The 18,628-nt window shown below is 30.0% G+C and overlaps 1 protein-coding gene across 4 annotated transcripts; it reads left to right on the top strand.

The window, feature by feature from the left end:
- Positions 1-544: 544 nt before the first annotated feature.
- On the top strand, positions 545-12,707 carry LOC103573028 (uncharacterized). 4 transcript variants are annotated; one of them, XM_053738484.1, is made up of 7 exons: positions 545-762; positions 2,266-2,368; positions 4,018-4,091; positions 4,993-5,200; positions 11,025-11,151; positions 11,224-11,398; positions 12,303-12,707. In XM_053738484.1, the coding sequence occupies exons 4-7, from the start codon at positions 5,109-5,111 to the stop codon at positions 12,551-12,553; spliced, it is 645 nt and encodes a 214-aa protein (XP_053594459.1). In that variant the 5' UTR covers positions 545-762; positions 2,266-2,368; positions 4,018-4,091; positions 4,993-5,108; the 3' UTR covers positions 12,554-12,707. The 4 variants fall into 4 exon arrangements, 2 of the variants coding, with proteins under 2 accessions (XP_053594459.1, XP_053594460.1); XR_549147.1 differs by lacking the exons at positions 4,018-4,091; positions 4,993-5,200 and having other exon boundaries at positions 11,224-11,468; XR_549148.1 differs by lacking the exons at positions 2,266-2,368; positions 4,018-4,091; positions 4,993-5,200 and having other exon boundaries at positions 11,224-11,468.
- Positions 12,708-18,628: the final 5,921 nt, after the last annotated feature.

Below are 18,628 nucleotides of genomic sequence, written 5' to 3'. Positions count from 1 at the left end.
TTATTTTTTGTGATTTCCTACGATTTACACCGTAACTAACCTATGAATCCTTATATATTTGTAATAAACTGTAAATAAAAAGTGATCTTTGAAATAAATACAATTAGAAGTTGTCAATTATTACCGGAGATGATAATAATAATTAGCTACTAGTAATTTAATTCAAAAAATATTTTTCGTTCGCAGGTAACACAATTTCTAAAAAGCCATAGATATCGATTCTGCGTATATATTTGAATATGTAATGTAACAGACACCAATGTTAATATAAATATATATATGTATATATATATATATATATATATATATATATATATATATATATATATATATATATATATATATATATATATCGTTGAGAAGCATGTAGCACATGCGTCTAGCCGCTTTATAGCATAAGGGATATTTCATAGGTACGTGGATTTAGCTTATTTTCGCTCTCTCTATCGACTAAAGCTGGTGCTTATGTGAGTTTGATTGTATGTGTTAATGTACATCTACAGATATGTGTTGAAAGTAAGCGAGTATAAGTGCCCCAGCTACCTCAGTCCCCAGATGAATATATAGCTCATATTGAAAGACGCCTTTGACTTAGTAGAGGACGCCAGAACAATTTTATAATTGAAATTTATTTTTATATTATAAAATCATATTTAACCTAGGTAGATAATATGTAACCAAATTCTGGTATTTTCAATCGTATAATATTAAACCAAGCTTTAATTGGTCTATATAATTACCATGTCGCTGAAACTAAATAAGGTTAGTTATTTTATATTATCTGTTGTTTATTTTATTAAACTCGATCTCGTAAATTTTCTGTTCATAATTTTGATTTTTAACATTACAATTTATCTAAATATTAAAATCAGAGAGCCTGTATAGTATATAAATAAAATTTATCACAGATCATCCACAAATACAAATATACCTATGCACACATATTCATACATTGTTTTTGTATAATTGTACATCATACTTATTCATAATACAGAGTTGATATGTTCATCAAAACACAAATATTTTTTTTTATTTACTATAAAAACTTCTTGTATATAATGAATACTATAACTTTCGATAGTATCATTTTATTTCTCTGTGTCAATTAAAAAAGAGACCACTTACAACTTTCATAATCATTTAACGATCTTGAAACAATACTAACCACATGAATTTATTTTTATTTGATGATCCTGAAATTAATTAACAATAAATAATTTTCGGATTTTTTTTTCAATAAATTAATCGCAAAAAGAAGAAAAATACACATATGCATTGAAATAAAAAAAAATGTTTTCAAGTATGTGCGTGTTTGTTTTCTCCCGAGAAAATTATTTGTTTAATCTTAGCAATAATGTATATCAACCAAGAATATTTTCTTAAAATAGGTATAAAAATTCTTAAATCAAGATAATGATACTTGGTTGGAGTATTTTTTTACTATGATTAAACAAATATTTACTCGGGAGGATACAAACAGGCAGAACCTTGAAAATAGTATTTTTTTTTCAGTGTTCCAAAAATTTTAACAACTATGCGTGCAATTTTTTAACTTTTTACTGTATCGTTTCTGAAAAAATCCTAACATAATTATATGCCCACTAACTTATATTATATACTGAATTAAGTGAATTTATAAAATTTTTCAAAGAGTAATGAATAATCAGTTACTCTCTAGATAGTTCGTAAGACAAATGTATATTGAATTCTGTTTTCAATTTAAAATGCCTGAATAAATGGTAAAATGTTTTATTTATCATAAACAATATTAACTTTTGCATGTGACCATGTGCTGACAAAGTTGCTATGTGCCTTCAATTTTATCATTGAAAATATGAACCTCGAGTTAGTATTCTTCAATTTTTTTGTAATTTTATTTTTGAATGATTATTTATAATTTAACTGACATGAATTTTATGGGATTACCGATAGTTGATTGTTCTTTCTGTTGCATAAAATATTATCTTAAAATTTTATAATCAAGGTGCTGCCTTGAATTAATTTTACCAATTTTTTTCCTTTAGTTTTTACTCGGTACACTTGATTTTCATTCTTGCAAATAGAAAGATGACTATAAATTTATACGCTGTCTCTTTTAAATTGGTTTATTTTTGATTGCTTACAATTTCCTATAAAACAATACCTCTTCATTGGTCTTCTTTTACACATCGCATCACAACAGATTCCATATCTTTACACAATGATATGATTACAAATAATTAGATAATAATTGTTTTAAAAATATTATGTTATTTACATTCGCAGAGTAATGCTGTTCATCACTTTCACTATATGATGGAGAGTTTTTATGGTTTCATCTATCAAAATCTATCGGCTTGAATTTTTTTCTTAATCCGAACGATTAGTGGTTTGTAAATTTCAAATTTGCCCATATTTCTCTACACACCCATTTATATATATATATATATATATCAGACTGCTTCAAAAATATTGACTATTTTTTTTTCATTATATCGAAAATATTGTGGGAAATGACGGACAAAAAAAACCGTGAAATTTTGAGCTCTCAATATTAATATTAACAGCTGCTGCATCGCAATTTTCTATTTCTTATTCAAATAACATGGGAAAATTCATTTTTGAAGCTTTGGAATTTTGTAGCTTACGGTGGGACCAATACTTTTGAATGTTTGAGACACATTCTTATTGCAAATTTGACGCTCTATAAAAAAGGTCTCTTATAATTTTTCGATATTTTTATTTCTTCAAAAGTTATTTGAAGTTAAAGTTAGATTGACGATAAATTTTTACTTTTTAAATTTTTTGACGCAACCATCAATTTTATCGGGAAATTTTATTGGACATTTTTTGTAGAGCATTTTATTTCCTATAATTTATCTTAAGGAAAATTTTCGATATTTTTCTCACATGTCGTAAGTTATTTGCAATCAACTGAAAATTTAATATAATTTATTTTAAGTAACAAAATTTTTTAAGCACAGTATTTTTTTTCGTCATTTTTATCAATATTTTCGATATAATGAAGAAAAAAAATATTCGATTTTGTTGAATCAGTCTAATATATACTAGAGAGAAAGAGAAAGAAGGAGAGATGTAGGAAAGTATAACATATTTAAAAGCGACTAATCATTAACCTTATAGATTAAAAAAGAAATACTACATATATGTATAAGATATTAGAAATATTTATATATTATTAGAAGGATTTTCAGCTTATGTGATTCTGCGCCATATATATTTCAATATAGGTTTCTATTTGTTAAATATTGGAATAATTGTCCTTATTAAATAAATGAATAAAATAAACGTAATGTCTAAAGATACAGAAAAAACCTGTGTTCGGAATAACCTATCGTGTGGCACGTTATCGTGCCGAGCGCGTATATCTCTTATTCTATCCCACCTATTTCTTTACATTTATCCACATCGTAGAATAAAATCACTGCATCTCGAACTATGTAAAAGTATAAATATTATTAATATAAACAATAATAGTAATAATAATATTAATAAGTTAATATAATATTGATAACTTTGTTATTGATAGATTTTAATAGTTATTTTCATAAAATTTAAATTATATCGTGTTATTAATGCCAAAAAGGCATATCTCAGAATATATGCTCTTTTGGCTCTGCAGAATTAAAAGGGGCGTAAAAAAAATTGTAAATTCATTTATTTTACCATTCTTTTAATTTTTTTCGCAAAGAATTTACTATAATTTTAAAAATGAAGAAAAAAAAAGACCGTACGCCTTGGTGGATTAAAAAAAATGATTTTTTAAAGTTAAAAGGGCGTATGTCAGAAAAATAGTATATTACATACCTTGGCTAGTAAAGTAGAAAGCCTCAGATCAATATGTAGTTGTCGGCCGAAGCGAAGCGAGACTATTCGTATTTTACTGAACTAGATATGTAATATACTATTAAAATACCAAATCCTAATGTATGTTTTACTTATATCAGTGATAGAAATTTATTTGAATTACATTGAAAAAAACAGTGACTGTCACATAATTTAATAACTTTTTTTCAGCGTTGAACTTGATAATTGTTTGATGTTCATATCAAGAATGGATAAACTACGATGTGTTCATCGATTAGAAAATGGTAATATAGAGCAGGGTGTATATCAATTACGTTGAATTTGAAGTTATTTGTTAGTTGTTATTATTCTATTGATATTAACAACTTTTTGACCATTCAACAATTTATATTAAAACACTACTTTCCTATTTACGTAACGTCACGAAATCCTATCATAAAATTTCAATGAAATACACTAACGCAAAAAACTAAAGAAACAAAAAAATTTTGTAAAGTTTTTAGTGATTTTTAGAAAGCTGTAATTTAGTAAAAAATAATCGTATCGAGATTTAAAAAAAAGCATTTCATAGCTTGAAATCTTTAGTTTCGGTGGATTTATATCAAAGTTTTTTGAGAGATTCGCCTATTGCGCAAGCATGAGAAATACCGCGAGATAAAAAATTTCTAATTTTTTTTTTCCGAAGAGCCCACGGACTGTGAGAAAATTCATTCAACTGAACCAATGCATAGTTCGTTTAGCAAATTTATTCAGCTTTAATTTGGCCTTTTTTTAACCTCGTAGGACGATTTGTCACCGAGGTATCAGCCTTTAAACAAAAAATGATCCCTTTGGCATTGAACATTGATATTTCAGTTGCCAATGATCGCACAGTAAATTTGAGGGCGGTGTTAAAAATTTGAATCAACAAATATTAAGAATTAACACATAATAAGAATTATGATTAATTAACTTCCCGTTATGAACATTGTAATTTTTCCAATAAAGAGAAGTTATTGCTTTTTGTCCGATTCTTGAAAATTGAGTTTTTAAAATTTCTCGACTATAAAAATATTATATAGCAACATAAACATGCGTTCACAAATTTATGAAAAAAAAAAAATTATTCATTTATTGAAGTATGATCGATTTAAATGATACCAAAGTTGGTTTTATAATCTAATATATATTTATTATTGATTATAGCGAATGTCTAGGAGAAAAGGATATAGATGGGAAACAAAAAAATTGAGGAGGATCCCATAATTCAATGATAAAAGATAATATTTTTCAATACCCCTGAGAAGGAAAAACGGTTTGAAATGATTCAAAATGATTTGAATCGACAAATTTATAAATATACATTTAGCATGGATTACATCATTTTCTTAATCAGGGACAATTTTAATTCGTGGTATGTCACTTCTGCAATCCTTACAAAACAATTGTAAAGTTAAAAATATTATTTTGGAAATTGAAAAAAAAAAAATAAATTCTGGGTTATAATGCGCTCTCTAAAATTTATTACAATTACTTCATGTTCAACGAGTAGTCTGCCGGTAGAACTTTATACTGAAGCGAATTCTCACGTTGATATTTGGTGGCCTTAAAAAATGCCGTTGGGGTCTTGAGAAAGACCGTTTGAGAGATAGACGTTGAAGCTGGAGACGACGATGTGAGCTGACTGCTGGTTCTTAGAAGAACCGTTTAGGTTGCTCGAGTAGTCTAGCTGGAGACCCTGAGGTCTCGTGAAGTTAACAAGTACGTGTGAGACTAGCCCTGAGGCGAGCTAGTCAGAACCTGACGAGGAAGTTCTAAAAAGAACTGATGGTGTCGAGATGTAGCTGGAGAATATTCAAGCCTTGCTCGCTTGAATATTTATACTAAATCGCTGATAGCCTTGCTCGCTATCTGGAGAGTATTCTTCACAGTAGGACTGATCAGAACGGAATGAATGCCGCTCTCAGATTACCTTCTTTTATACCCGAGAGTCCGGCTTCTAGAATGTTCTCGACGGAGTGGGAGACATCGGTATCTGCGCTCCAATGAGATGCCTGGCTTTCAAGGAGAAGGGGAAAAGTTAAGCGCTGGCCAATGAGATGTCTTAGCTGAGTGTGGAGGGGGTCGAGTTAACTCCTATTGGTCGTTCGCGTACTGAGAGCGAGCAGTCTCTCTCATGGTCCGTGCGAAGTTAATGAGCCATGGAATCTCTCCATGGTCCGCGTAACGTCGATGACTTAATTTCGAACACTTCACGTAAAGTTAACTAGGGCTTCGAATAATTTTCGAAAACTAAAAAATCTGCAGTGTTGAGCATATAATTGTTTTGTTAATTTAGGAAATTGTCTCCTATGAATCGGATGATAACAAAACGATTATAATTTCTTTTCTTTCTCATATTAATTAATTACGGTATACCGTGAATTTTAGAGTTCAATTATTTTTACAATGTCATGACACACTTTGAACGACTAAACGATACATTCCCAAGATAGTCAGGGTTGCTCAGCCAAAGTTTGCTGTCATTTTGCCGATCAATTACCATTATTCAACCCATTAAAATTTGTTACATGTAGATATATATATATATATATATATATATATATATATATATATATATATATATATATATTCATGTCTATAATCTAAAATTTATAATGATTAAGTGTAAGCTCTAATGCCCAATAAGAAAAATTTTGTAAAATCATATAAAATTATATATAAAACAAGGTTACCAGTAAAATTAACGATGCTTACATCGTAATTGTGGATTATACGTTTACTAAATCCAAATTTTAGATGTTTGACTCTCAAATTTATATATGTAGGCTTTTTTTTTTTCACTTATTAACATTGTAGTTCTAACAAAGGCCGTTTAGATTAAAAATTCTTAAAAAAACTATCATAAGATTATTGAAAGAATGACGAAAAAATTACAATAGAAAAACTACATTCATTGCTATATTCATGTTTTTTCGTTTCTGTTAGTTCCCTAGCTGTCCTGAGTGTGCGCTCTCACACAGTCAATGATGGTATGATACTATAGATTTTTGAGTGTTCTATTTGGCGTGAATTGCATTTTTAATTCAAATCTTCGTAAGGCATTTCTATTTATTGTTGTTTGTTGTAATATGTACTAAGTTGACTGTGTTCTTGATTTCGATTGCAAAGTTTATAATGGATTTCAATACTCCAGTGTTCTCCGAGAATATGAAGCTCCGGATTTCATATGGAGGTTGTGTATGGTTGTTTTTCCGCACTTTCATTAGGCCTTTCCTCTTGTCTGCTGTCAGTTAACATTCCCATAGAATAGGACTTGAATCCTGTTCTAGTTGACTGCACTAACAGGATGGGCAAATAATTGACGACTACGTGATTGAAAAACTGAATGGTGACCAAATGGCTCGTATTTTTGCTTCCTTCAGCTGAAAATAATCCTCTAAATATTCTAAATGTCTTTCTATTAGATCAGCTTGTGATGGATAGTGTCGTTCCTCTACCTTTTTTTTGGGTGAATACCGAAGTTTGATTTCTTAATGATACGTAACACATCATTCATTACTTTTTATGCAAATTTATCTGCTTTCTCATTTTTTTCAATAACCTGAATACCAACAAGAAGCTATTTCTCTGCTAGCCTATTTCAGTCTGCTGACTATTAATCTTGTTTCTAGCGTTAATAGGTGTACTCGGTCTGATATACTTCAATTGTTATTAGTGTTGGTAGGTAGCTTACTGAGTCTGTATATACCTACGCTAATTTTTATTCTTGTTTTTTTTTTTATAAAATTGAGAGCTTGAATTATGGTTAGAGCTTAAGCAACCTTCGTAGATGGTAAAGTCCGAACTTGTTTGATAGTTCTTTGTACCCTGCGACTCCTTCATGTGAATGCGATACCCGTAATTAGGTCTTCTAGTGATCTTCATCCTTATGTGTAGAAGATTATTCCTCCTGAGTTTTGTTTAATAACCTCCTTTACGTAGAGTTTTGAACTTTAACAGATCCTTTCTTGATTTTGTTTCCTACTTCCGTTGGTTTTATGCAGCTTAAATAGGTACTCGAAGCGATACAGCATCCGCGACCTTTACAACTTAATAACATATTGTTTGCTATTTTCTCATATTATGTGAAGGAAAGACTGGTCTTTGATTAGAATCTCCTTTTCTTCTCTGGACGATTTTGATATTTCCAGGTTCACTATTACTGGTTTTGTCTCGAGTAAGTATCTTTTCGTCAAGTATTCGTTGAAATCTATGCTCTGATTTCTATAGATGTTTTTCTTGCAAGATCAAGTAAGGCTAGTATAGAAGTCGGTGATTATCCTCCTTAAAAAATTCGATTGATTCTTATAGCTGTAAGTATAAGGCCCTATACTTAAATATATCACTTTTCATAGAACTCGTTCAGTCTTATAAAATCTCGATAGGATTTTATGAGAATTTATTGGATTTTATGAGATTTTCCAAACAAGGTAATATCCTAACAACTCTGAGCGTAAAAATTCACCGTTTTTCCAATTTTTTTTGGGATAAGCTTCCACGCTGCGTTTGAGCATGTGCCTGTTCAGTTTTATCAAATCAATCAGAACTTTGTTCTTTTTTTTAATTAATTTTTTAATTTAGCAGCGTCGACTTGATGGCAGTGAATCAAGTAACTCCAAACGTAGTTTAAAATCAAATATAAAGGTTAGCAACGCTGCCCGTCAGTTTTTAAACGCCTCCAGTCAAAAAGTACCTCCAAAAGTATTGTTAGGAAACTATGTGAAAATTCTTTTAGCTGGCAAAAGCATCAATCAACAAACAAAACCAGCAACTAGTAATGTAGATTAGATAAATAAAAAAATTATTCTCCAAAGTATAAACAAAGTTTTATTATGCTGCCGAGAAAATACACGACTACTAGCGTAAGTAGAAACTTTTACGTAAAAAATGTGATTATTATTAATATGTGTATATATATATATATATATATATATATATATATATATATATATATATATATATATTAGGGCGCTTTATTTGAAACGAACAATTTTTTTTCCTGGTCCATTGACGGAATAATTTTCTAAACATATAACAAAAAATTTTCACCAAAGATGAGCTCTTTATTTTGATTTTAAGTACTCACTAAATGAATTCTAAATTTTTCCATTTGTAAATATACATCTTATATAATTCTTCGGTCATCATTTTATAAAAATGTACTGAAATTTCGGATAAAACAGCCATTTTTCAAATTTTAAGGCGTTTAATTAGATTTATCTCAAAAACTATTAGTTTTACAGTAACGGCTTTCATTACCTTTTTTGTCGGAAATCAAACTTCCTATAAAATGAGATGTGTACAATGTCATTGTAAAGTTAGTGATTCTACGAGGAGCTCAAGAATTTTTTATTTTTCTATATAAATAGCATGTGGAAAAATTGTTTTGTTTTTTTTTTTTAACTTTTTTCAGTTTAATTTACGAAAAAAATTTTTTTTTCTTATTTTAATGCAGATATTCTTAGAAGAAATTTAATTCTTTGCAAAAAAAGCTCTTAAATGGTTTTATCGTCATTAAAATCGGTAAATAGTTATCAGACTTTAAATACTCGCAACTCAATAAATTCTGAAGAGGATAGTTATAAAGCGCAAAGCTTTGCAGTAAATGTGATGACTGATAGATAATTTATTAAATTTTTTCGTTGCGGGTATTCAAAGCCCAATAACTTTTTACCCATTAGAATTACACGGAGAAAAATGTTGGCTCAAAACCTACCAATTTAAGGCATCTAAAAAGTTATCATGCACAAACGAAAAATTAATAAGCCGCATCGCGATTATTATAATATATGAAAGTAATTGTTATTAAATCTTATCGATAAGTTTCTCGCGCGTAGTAAGTATTGTGATATAGCAATATAATTTTCCGTATGAGCATAATAATTTTGTGGATGCTATTTTTTCTGTTTGAAGTTTAGTCGGCAGCATAGTAAAATTTGGTAGGTTTTGAGCCAACATTATTCTCCGTGTACGATAAAAATATTTCAGAGCTTTTTTGTAGAGAATTAAATTTATCATAAGAATATGTGCATTGAATCGGAAAAAGAAATTTTTGTTTATTGAATTAAAGTTTTCGATACTTATTGAGATTTTGTTTTTAAATAATAATACGTGTGAAGAACGAAATATATCAAAGCTTCGATTTATAATTAGACTATTGTTATTGTAACAGAGAATTGACACCAAAAGTAACTTCACTCTCAGACCAATTTACGTAAGTAAATTTATTAGGACTTTTTTTTTATCTAATCATTCCATTAAATAGTGTCGAAAAATGGGATGAATAATTGTAAAGTGAGCAAATAAACTGAGTGGATCTGGTTTAGGCGTGAGAAATTAAACAATTAAAAATTACACAGTTTTGATCAATAAATAAATGAAAGATATATTTACACTTTTTTACACCTTAAATTGTAAGAAATTATGCTTAATAGCGAACGCCGCAAAACAGACACGTGATAGCGAATGCAACTTTGGTGATAAGATTCACGTATATAAAAGACACGTTGCTGAGAGCAGTTAAATAAACGGAAATTAATATAGATACTAATTACACCAGAATAACAATTTATTTATTCTCAATAAATAGCAGCCTCAATTTTACTGACTAAATATTGAACGAAATTAGCGTAGCGGTTTAGTTTAATATCACAAACGAATAGCGAAGCGGTTTCAAGAGCACGAGAAAACAAATAGCGAAGCACGTTGTAGAATAATTAATGGTAGCGTCATTGAATCGTCGAGAAGCTTGGTGTCGACGTGGCAGCCTTGCTGCATATAAAGAATTTTCCCATTGGCTTAAAAGCGCGCCAACAGGTGGCAGTTGATAGCGAACTCTCTCATTGGCTGACCAATATAAAACGAATTATGTGATTGGCCAGCTTGTAGCGGGTTCTCAAGGCGTCTTGACACGGTCCTGAATTAGACATTGTATGTACCGGGCCCAAATAGCGAGTGAACCGGCACTATTCTGACCTTCAATCAGTAGCGAGTTCGGCAACTCCCGGACTTAGCGGAAATACACGAAGCTTGATTCAAATTAGTCAAGCTCGTGACTGAACAATAACTGAATAAAACGAAAATAATTTTCTGTACATGATTTTACTTACTGAGCTCGAAAAATTTTTTTTGGTGCTGAAATTCTTATCGTGTAAATTTTTTCTGTTAAAATATATTTAAAAAGTTAATTTTTTTAGTGTGCTATCAGAGAAAATTAACAATCCTCCAATCCGAGGAGCTCCAGTTCGTTACATTAGACCGTTCAAAACCGTTCAAGAGGTGGACGAATACGACGATTTCAGTGAAGATGGACGTGCTAAATTAGTAAGGATTATTTAAATTGTTTCATAATTATATTTTTTTTTGTTATATTTTAATATGTTAAATCTATTACAGAGACATTATCTGAGTGCCTTCTGCGGTGGTCAAGATGCAACGGAAACTCTCAAATTTTTTTTGAAAAACAACTTATTCTTCGTTGATAAATTACTGATCGCATATAATTTTGGTCAGCTATTAGAGAAAAAGTCCAATGTCTTTCTGGGCGTGGCGATTGATCACGATCTTTTTAGTAGGCATATTTATAAATATTGAAGAAGGACTCGCAATTTTTTTTTCTATCATTCGGAAGTTGACGACCGGTATTATGTTTAATTTGTTATTTGTAGAACATATGGGAATTTTGTACACGTTTATTTTCAAACAAACTAGAATTATAACGGATGAAGACGGTGATAAATGATTAATAGTGTAATGCATTGTGTATCATTTTTCATTGACGTTTAGAGTTTTCATTTAAAAAATATTTTCGACAAAAAAAATTTCAACTCGCATAGCTATATGTAAATTTCCTTCATCTCTTGATAAGATTTGAAATAGTAATTACAAAAGACGATTACGAACTCATTATTTCACAGATATATAAATGTGAAAAAAAATAATGACTGCTACAATAGGTTTGAATTAATAGTCCAACAAACATTTAAAACTGTATTTTAAATTAAAATATTTGAAATTTTTTGTGACAATGTTGCCATACATTTTACTAGAATTCCTTTATGCGTATCGTTACACAAACAATTTTGCAGCAATAGTTATTAGCTTCATTTACCTCAATATACTGGCGAAACTATAGTTGTTGTTATTATTTCAACTTTAATTCGAGACTAACATAATCCTTTTTCGACAAAAATAAAGGATAAATTTAAATTAGACTTTATCGCAGGGTAATCATTTTGTTTTCTTTTATTATTTCCCGATTGAATCCGATTCGAACTTGAAGTCGGATTCAATCGAAAAGTAATTTTTTCCGATTAATTTTCAATTCAGAACCTTCCGAGGAAATCCAAATAGAATTTTCCAATCAGATTCAATCGAAATATTCGATCAGGGTTACACCTTTAAAACTTTCAAAAATTATATTTTTCATTTATGGTCTATTAATAATCTATTGTCTTGCAATAAAATCATTTCAGGTGTAATGCGTGTGATGTTTTCCACAATCCAATCGAAGGAATATCACGAGGCTTTGAAATCGGCACTAAGAAACGCAGATAAGCGGGTAGGTAAGAAGCATCCTCAGGCAGACGATGCGGAGATTTCTCCAAAAGCAAAAAAGAGGTCAAAGAAGAGATCTCGTCCGCCTGGCTTTTATGAGAACCCCTTCGTTAAAGGATCATCGCAAAATACTGAAGAATTTGAAAATCACGAAGACGATAATTTATAAGAAGTGAATAACTATTTATTAATAGTTTAATATCTTTAACTAATTAGTTATTTATTATTAGTTATATACGATGTATCTTAAAAGCTGTAATATGATAGCTAAATAGTTAAATAACTAATAAATAACACTTTATATATTCCATGATCCACAAGAACCATTCACAGTCAAATTTTCTGAATACGGATTTTTTTTTTTTTTTTTTTAATGCAAGTACGTATATTATATGTAAATACAAAAAGGTTCCAAACATTTTGTTACTTTATTGATCTGTATATTATCGTATGTAGAGATGCGAATGTATTAATAAATGATCCATTCTATTGAAAATATGTTTACTTAATAAATCAGAATCGGAGTATAATCAAACATGTAAGGTAAAAAATATAATACCCAATCAGGAAACTAGTACCCACTAGCTCTATATATTTGTATATCTATATTTAATAAAATTGAGAAAATATGGATATACAAATATATAATTGATCGAGTACTGGGTCTCTTACCTTACCTATGTCTAAATGTATTTTAAATCAATTTCAATTAATTTTTTTTAATTTTTTTTTTTTACCTGAAACTAACAACGCTATCTCTAGTGATTAGAAACTTGAGTTTCACGATTGATAATCAAGAACTTTCTTTTATACTTACCAGTAATCGGTAAGTTACCTTGTCGAATGGTGACAAATATAAATTTATACCGATCTATCTCTTCGGAAAAAGTTGGGGGAAAGTTGGCGCAAATTTCTGACTGGAAACTGTTGCGGTCATTTTGTCGTCAGGTTGGACGTTCAGTTGTCGATCAACTTACCGCCAACTTGGCTATCAGGGTTAGATTTCGAAGTTGCAAGTCATACGGCATTTCAAAATGGGTTTCCAGAAGCAGAGTTAAGTGGCTGTTTATTTTACTATAGCCAGTGCATATGGCGTAATGTTCAATTTGTTGGTCTACAGAGTCGTTATAACACAGACGTTCATTTTGCCTTAAACATACGTATGTTACTTGCATTGTTATGTGTACCAATAAATGATGTTTGTCAAACTTTTAAAAAGCTCGTCGAAAGCCAATATTATAAAGATACTAAAGCAGATTTACGCGTATTATTAAATTATTTCGAACGAACATGGGTAGGAGTTTTGTCTCGTAGCGGCAAAAAAAGATTAAAACCTTTTTTTTCTTTAAAAAATGTGGAATGTTTGTGAACTAATTCTGAATGATTACATTCGTACCACTACACGGTAGGAGCGTGGTACAGTTCATTTAAGAAGAAAGTTCGTGTTTTACATCCTTCATTTAGTCAGTTGATTGAATTTCTAAAAAACGAACAAACTAAAATATCTGTTCTCTTAACACAGGCAATTACAGGATTAGGAATTAAAGGAAAGCTCAAGAGGGTGTTCGTTGATCTCGATTATCGATTAAAGAATATCGTATTAGCGTATGATGTTAATGATATAATACAATATTTACATAACGTGGCTGCGGTTCTTCGTATTAAGTAATTAATTGACGCTGTTGAGTAGGGTCAAAACGTATAACTTATTGTTTATGTATTTTATGTTTTCGTTTATGAATTTACTTGAATAATTATGCTAAGAATTCCAAAAATTAATTATGTTCGTGATAATGAGTTAGGAATATGTAATTTAATTGATTAAAAATGAAAATAAGTATTAATTTTCTGTTAATGCATTTTACTGATTAATAAGTATTATGTTTAACGCATTAAGTAAACGTAAATCTTAAATGTTTGACGTAATTGTAGTTAATATAACTTGTTTATTGATGTTGTTCATTAATGTGTAATATGAATATTTTTGTATAAGTCAAATACGCGTTTATTGTTTAAAAATTAATAAATTTATTATTTTCATGATAAAGATATTTGGATTTATTTATGTCTTCAAAGTGAATCCATATTATATTTATTCTGTTGTGTAATTATTTTGTCTATGGTTATTTTGTCCTTGATTATTTTGTCGTCCGGTTTTTTTGTCCGCGGTTATTTCGTCGTAAGGTTATTTTGTCCGCGGTTATTTTGTCGCGATTATTTTGTCTTCGGTTATTCTGTTAGGGCACCGTGAACTTGTGCTACCATCTGCCGACTGTCAATTTAACTATCAAAATGCCTAAATCAAAGTGCGCTCTATGTTACCTTGAGATTACCAAAGTATCTGATTCGCTAACAACTAGGCTAAAGTGTTTTCATTCTTTCCACGCTGATTGCGCGGCTAGAAAGTACCCTATCGATGTTACAGAGGCTGGAAATATTGTTAGTCTAAAATGCCCATCTTACACTTTTGAAAATCGCGTGTCCAACCTGCTTGATAAAATTGATAAAAGACTGGGTGGTCTTGAAGATCTCAAGAGTACTATTGAAGTTATGTCTGCCGAAATCAAATCGCTCCAGGAAGACAATAAGAAAATCCAAGACGATCTTAAGGTATGTCAAGCTACCTACAGTTCGATTGCTGAAGATGTTTGTATTGTTTCAGATAGTGTAGATAAAGCCGTACATGATATTGCTCGCTATGATTCTCGCCTAAACGTGATTGAAGATAAAATCTTTGATACTTCGTCTATTGCAAACTCTTCTTCCAATCGTGCAACTCTACTGTGTATGGCCTGCCTAAGTGTTGCAAATCAATTAGTCGTCACGGGAGTTCCGGAAACGGATTCCACGACTAATCCAAAGAAATTAGCTGAGGGCTTTGTACCTGCCCTGTTTAATCGACTCAGCGTGCCTCTGCGCTCTGGTGAAATTGTCCGTGCTCATCGGATGAGTCGCATGGTACCTAACTCTGAACCCGATGATAATAATAGTAGTAATACCCGAACAAGATCTTGTGCAATCCTATTGAGCTCACATCTCCGCTGAAATGTAAACAAACTATTAAAGCTAAGAAGAAAGTACCAGACCTACGGGCTTCCTCAATAGATGCACTGTTGCCCTCCAGCAAAGTTAGCATCAACCCACGTATACCACTTGAGCTATGTCAGCTACGCAGGGAAGTTTGCAAAAAATTTCCACAAATAGACTCTAGACTTATCTAGATTAGAGATGGAGCGGTCTTCATACCTAAAGATCCAAATTCAAAGCCAATTAAAATACTGCCCACTACAAATCTTTCACAACTCAACGTATAGCGTTCTTCAAAAATCAGCACTGCTTCTAACAATACCTCAGAAACACAACAGACTCAAAGATTTACTCGAAAGAGTTAACCTACTACATCAATATCTGTTCCAATCATCAACATCTGCTGTCTTAATGTACAGTCGTTAGCATCCACTGCCCACATGGATAAAATTCGTGACTACTTCCACAGCAATAACTATAACCTGATCGCAGTTACTGAATCGTGGCTCAATAACGCTATTTCTGATGCACAAGTCGCCGTGCCATCTTACACTGTGTTGCGTCTGAATCGTCGTGGAAGGATTGGAGGAGGAGTCGAATTATATGTTCGTAATGGTCTTTTAGCTCGTATACTAACTTGGTTGGAATCATTACCAAGCACTGAAGTTCCGGAATTTTTATTAGCCGAGGTCTGGAGCCCGTCACAGCCCAAACTAGTTATCGCAATCGTCTATAGACCACCATCTGTGGGCGACATAGAAACGTTCGAAATCGAGCTGGCGAAATTTGTAAAAAAATACAAATTTGTGTGTGTTATGGGTGACTTTAATACTAATATGCTACTAAACACTAAAGACTCTATTAACATAATAGTCTAGTCAACAAGTGCCTTTTGGACGAAAACCTATTTAACCTCATCGAAAATTATGATTTTGGTCTCATTTGATTCGAAATGGCATCTAGAATAAATGTTCAAAGGGAAAATTGGGGCTCGCAAAAATTGTAAAAGTTATAAGCAATTTAGTAAAGAAAAAAAATAAGGGGTTTGGTTTTTCACAGATATTTCAAAAACTATTTGAGGCATCCAAAATTTAAAAAAAGATTCTCAAAGAGGAGAAAATTTCCTACAGAAAAGTACTGCCTCCCCGAGTCGTACCGACAATATTTATAATTTTAATGTAACGGTGAAAATGGGACTAAAAACGGGTAACGGCGCGAGGACGCGTGTCGACCGAATCAATAGCATGATGAATAAAAATTATTTTTACGGATAAAATATAAATATTAAGGAATAAAAAAAATTTGGTACTTTCAAAACAAATGAATAAATAATTATCCGCCGAAAAAATATTTTACCCCGATTTTTCAATTAACTATGCTTTTGTTAATTAGTTAATTTTTACCTGTTGAAAAATTACATAAAATCATGATTATTTATAAACTAAAAACCCATAATTTTTTTTACTTCCTGGAGCTATTCTTAAAAGAGTTCAGGAAAGATTACCGTTTGAAAGAATAAAAAATTTTGATTTTTCACTTTTTTATTAACAATGTAAGGCATCAAAAAATGAAAAACGTGAATAAAAGAATTAAAAAAATTTGTGTTTTTTACTTTTTTTTATTATTTTTTTTTTTTTTTTATCGCTAATAGCTACATAACAATAATTTTTGAAAAATTTTTACTTGCTTTGTTTAAATAATTGTTATATACTAATGCATTGTTAATAAGATTTTTGAAAATTTTTTTGTTGGGAATAAGATGCTTGATGAAAATAATGATTTTTAAGAAAAAAATCGCTTCTTGAAAAAATTTATTTATTGCTAACAATTTTTTTTCGTTTATTAATATTAATATTAAGGTACCATTTTCTTTTCTAAAATCATTATTTTTCATGTTCTCATATATTATAAAAAAAAAATTTTTATTCATTTTTTATTTGTTTATTTAACAAACAATTTGTTATCAACACATGAATTTTTACGTAATATTATTTGTTAAATACTAAAAAAAGTACTAAAAACAACCATGTGTAATTCCGTAAAAAAAATTCTTTTTATTTTTTTTTTAAAGTCTAATCATTCTATGAACTACAAATAAAAAAAAATTAAAGAATTTTTTTTACGAAAATACGTCCATTCATAATTCATTGTATAATTAAGTTAAAGCTTCGGTTAAGAGCTCAAATTGTTTATTATTTAATAAAGAAAACATAAGGATTGAAGTGTTTTAGTCGTATCTTCCATAGTTTATAAGTTATTTAAATAACAATGAAGAAAAACAAAAAGGTAGCGACAAGTCCAAGTGTACAACAATTTTAAAAACAATAAAAAATAGAAAAAAAAGTTTTCTTAATAAAGAATACCCATGGTTGTTTTTAGTATTAGTGTAAGTGTTTAAAAAAAAAAATATTTCGTAAAAATTCATTTGTTGATTATAAATTGTTTGTTAAATAAACAAATAAAAAATGAATCAATTTTTTTTTTTTATAATATAAGAGAACATGATGAATTATGATTTTAGAAAAGAAAATGGTTCCTTAATATTAATATTAATGAACGAAAAATAATTGTTAATTAGCAAAGGCTCTTTTTTGCAATAAGTAAATTTTTTTAAGAAGCGCTTTTTTTTCTTAAAAATCATTATTTTCATCAAGCATCTTATTCCCAACAAAAAAATTTTCAAAAATCTTATTAACAATGCATTTGTATATAACAATTATTTAAACAATGCCAGTAAAAATTTTTTAAAAATTATTGTTATGTAGCTTTTAGCGATAAAAAACCAAAATAATAAAAAAAGTAAAAAACACAAATTTTCTTAATTCTTTTATTTACGTTTTTCATTTTTCAATGCCTTAGATTGTTAATAAAAAAGTGAAAAATCAAAATATTTTAATTTTTCAAACGGTGATCTTTCCTAAACAGCCATTTCTCTCTGGACATGACCTTATCTATGCATCTATCAAATATCAAGCACTATGCAGCAATCCAAAACATTTCTTGTAAAGGCCTATTAAAAATATCTCTGCTGATGCAGTTGAAAATTTCATCGCCAACTATGATGCTGAGCTCTTTGAATCCCAGAATGACATTGATTTCAAACTCGATGTCTTTAACTCATTTGTCAATGATTTGCTTACTGCTGCTGCTCCAGAACGTGTGATCGTTTTAAAAGATTATAACGTTCTTTTCTATTTCACACGTCCCGCGGCGAAGT

This window comes from Microplitis demolitor, chromosome 4 (genome assembly GCF_026212275.2).
Source record: "Microplitis demolitor isolate Queensland-Clemson2020A chromosome 4, iyMicDemo2.1a, whole genome shotgun sequence".
Taxonomy (NCBI): Eukaryota; Metazoa; Arthropoda; class Insecta; order Hymenoptera; family Braconidae; genus Microplitis; species Microplitis demolitor.
The sequence above is the reverse complement of the archived record's forward strand: the minus strand, read 5'-3'. Positions and strand labels throughout refer to the sequence as shown.

Coding starts and splice junctions, on each gene's coding strand:
- LOC103573028 (XM_053738484.1), top strand. CDS start 5,109: ATGATTCAAAATGATTTGAATCGACAAATTTATAAATATACATTTAGC. Junction 11,152..11,223: donor AAGATGGACGTGCTAAATTA/GTAAGGATTATT, acceptor AATCTATTACAG/AGACATTATCTGAGTGCCTT. Junction 11,399..12,302: donor GATTGATCACGATCTTTTTA/GTAGGCATATTT, acceptor AAATCATTTCAG/GTGTAATGCGTGTGATGTTT.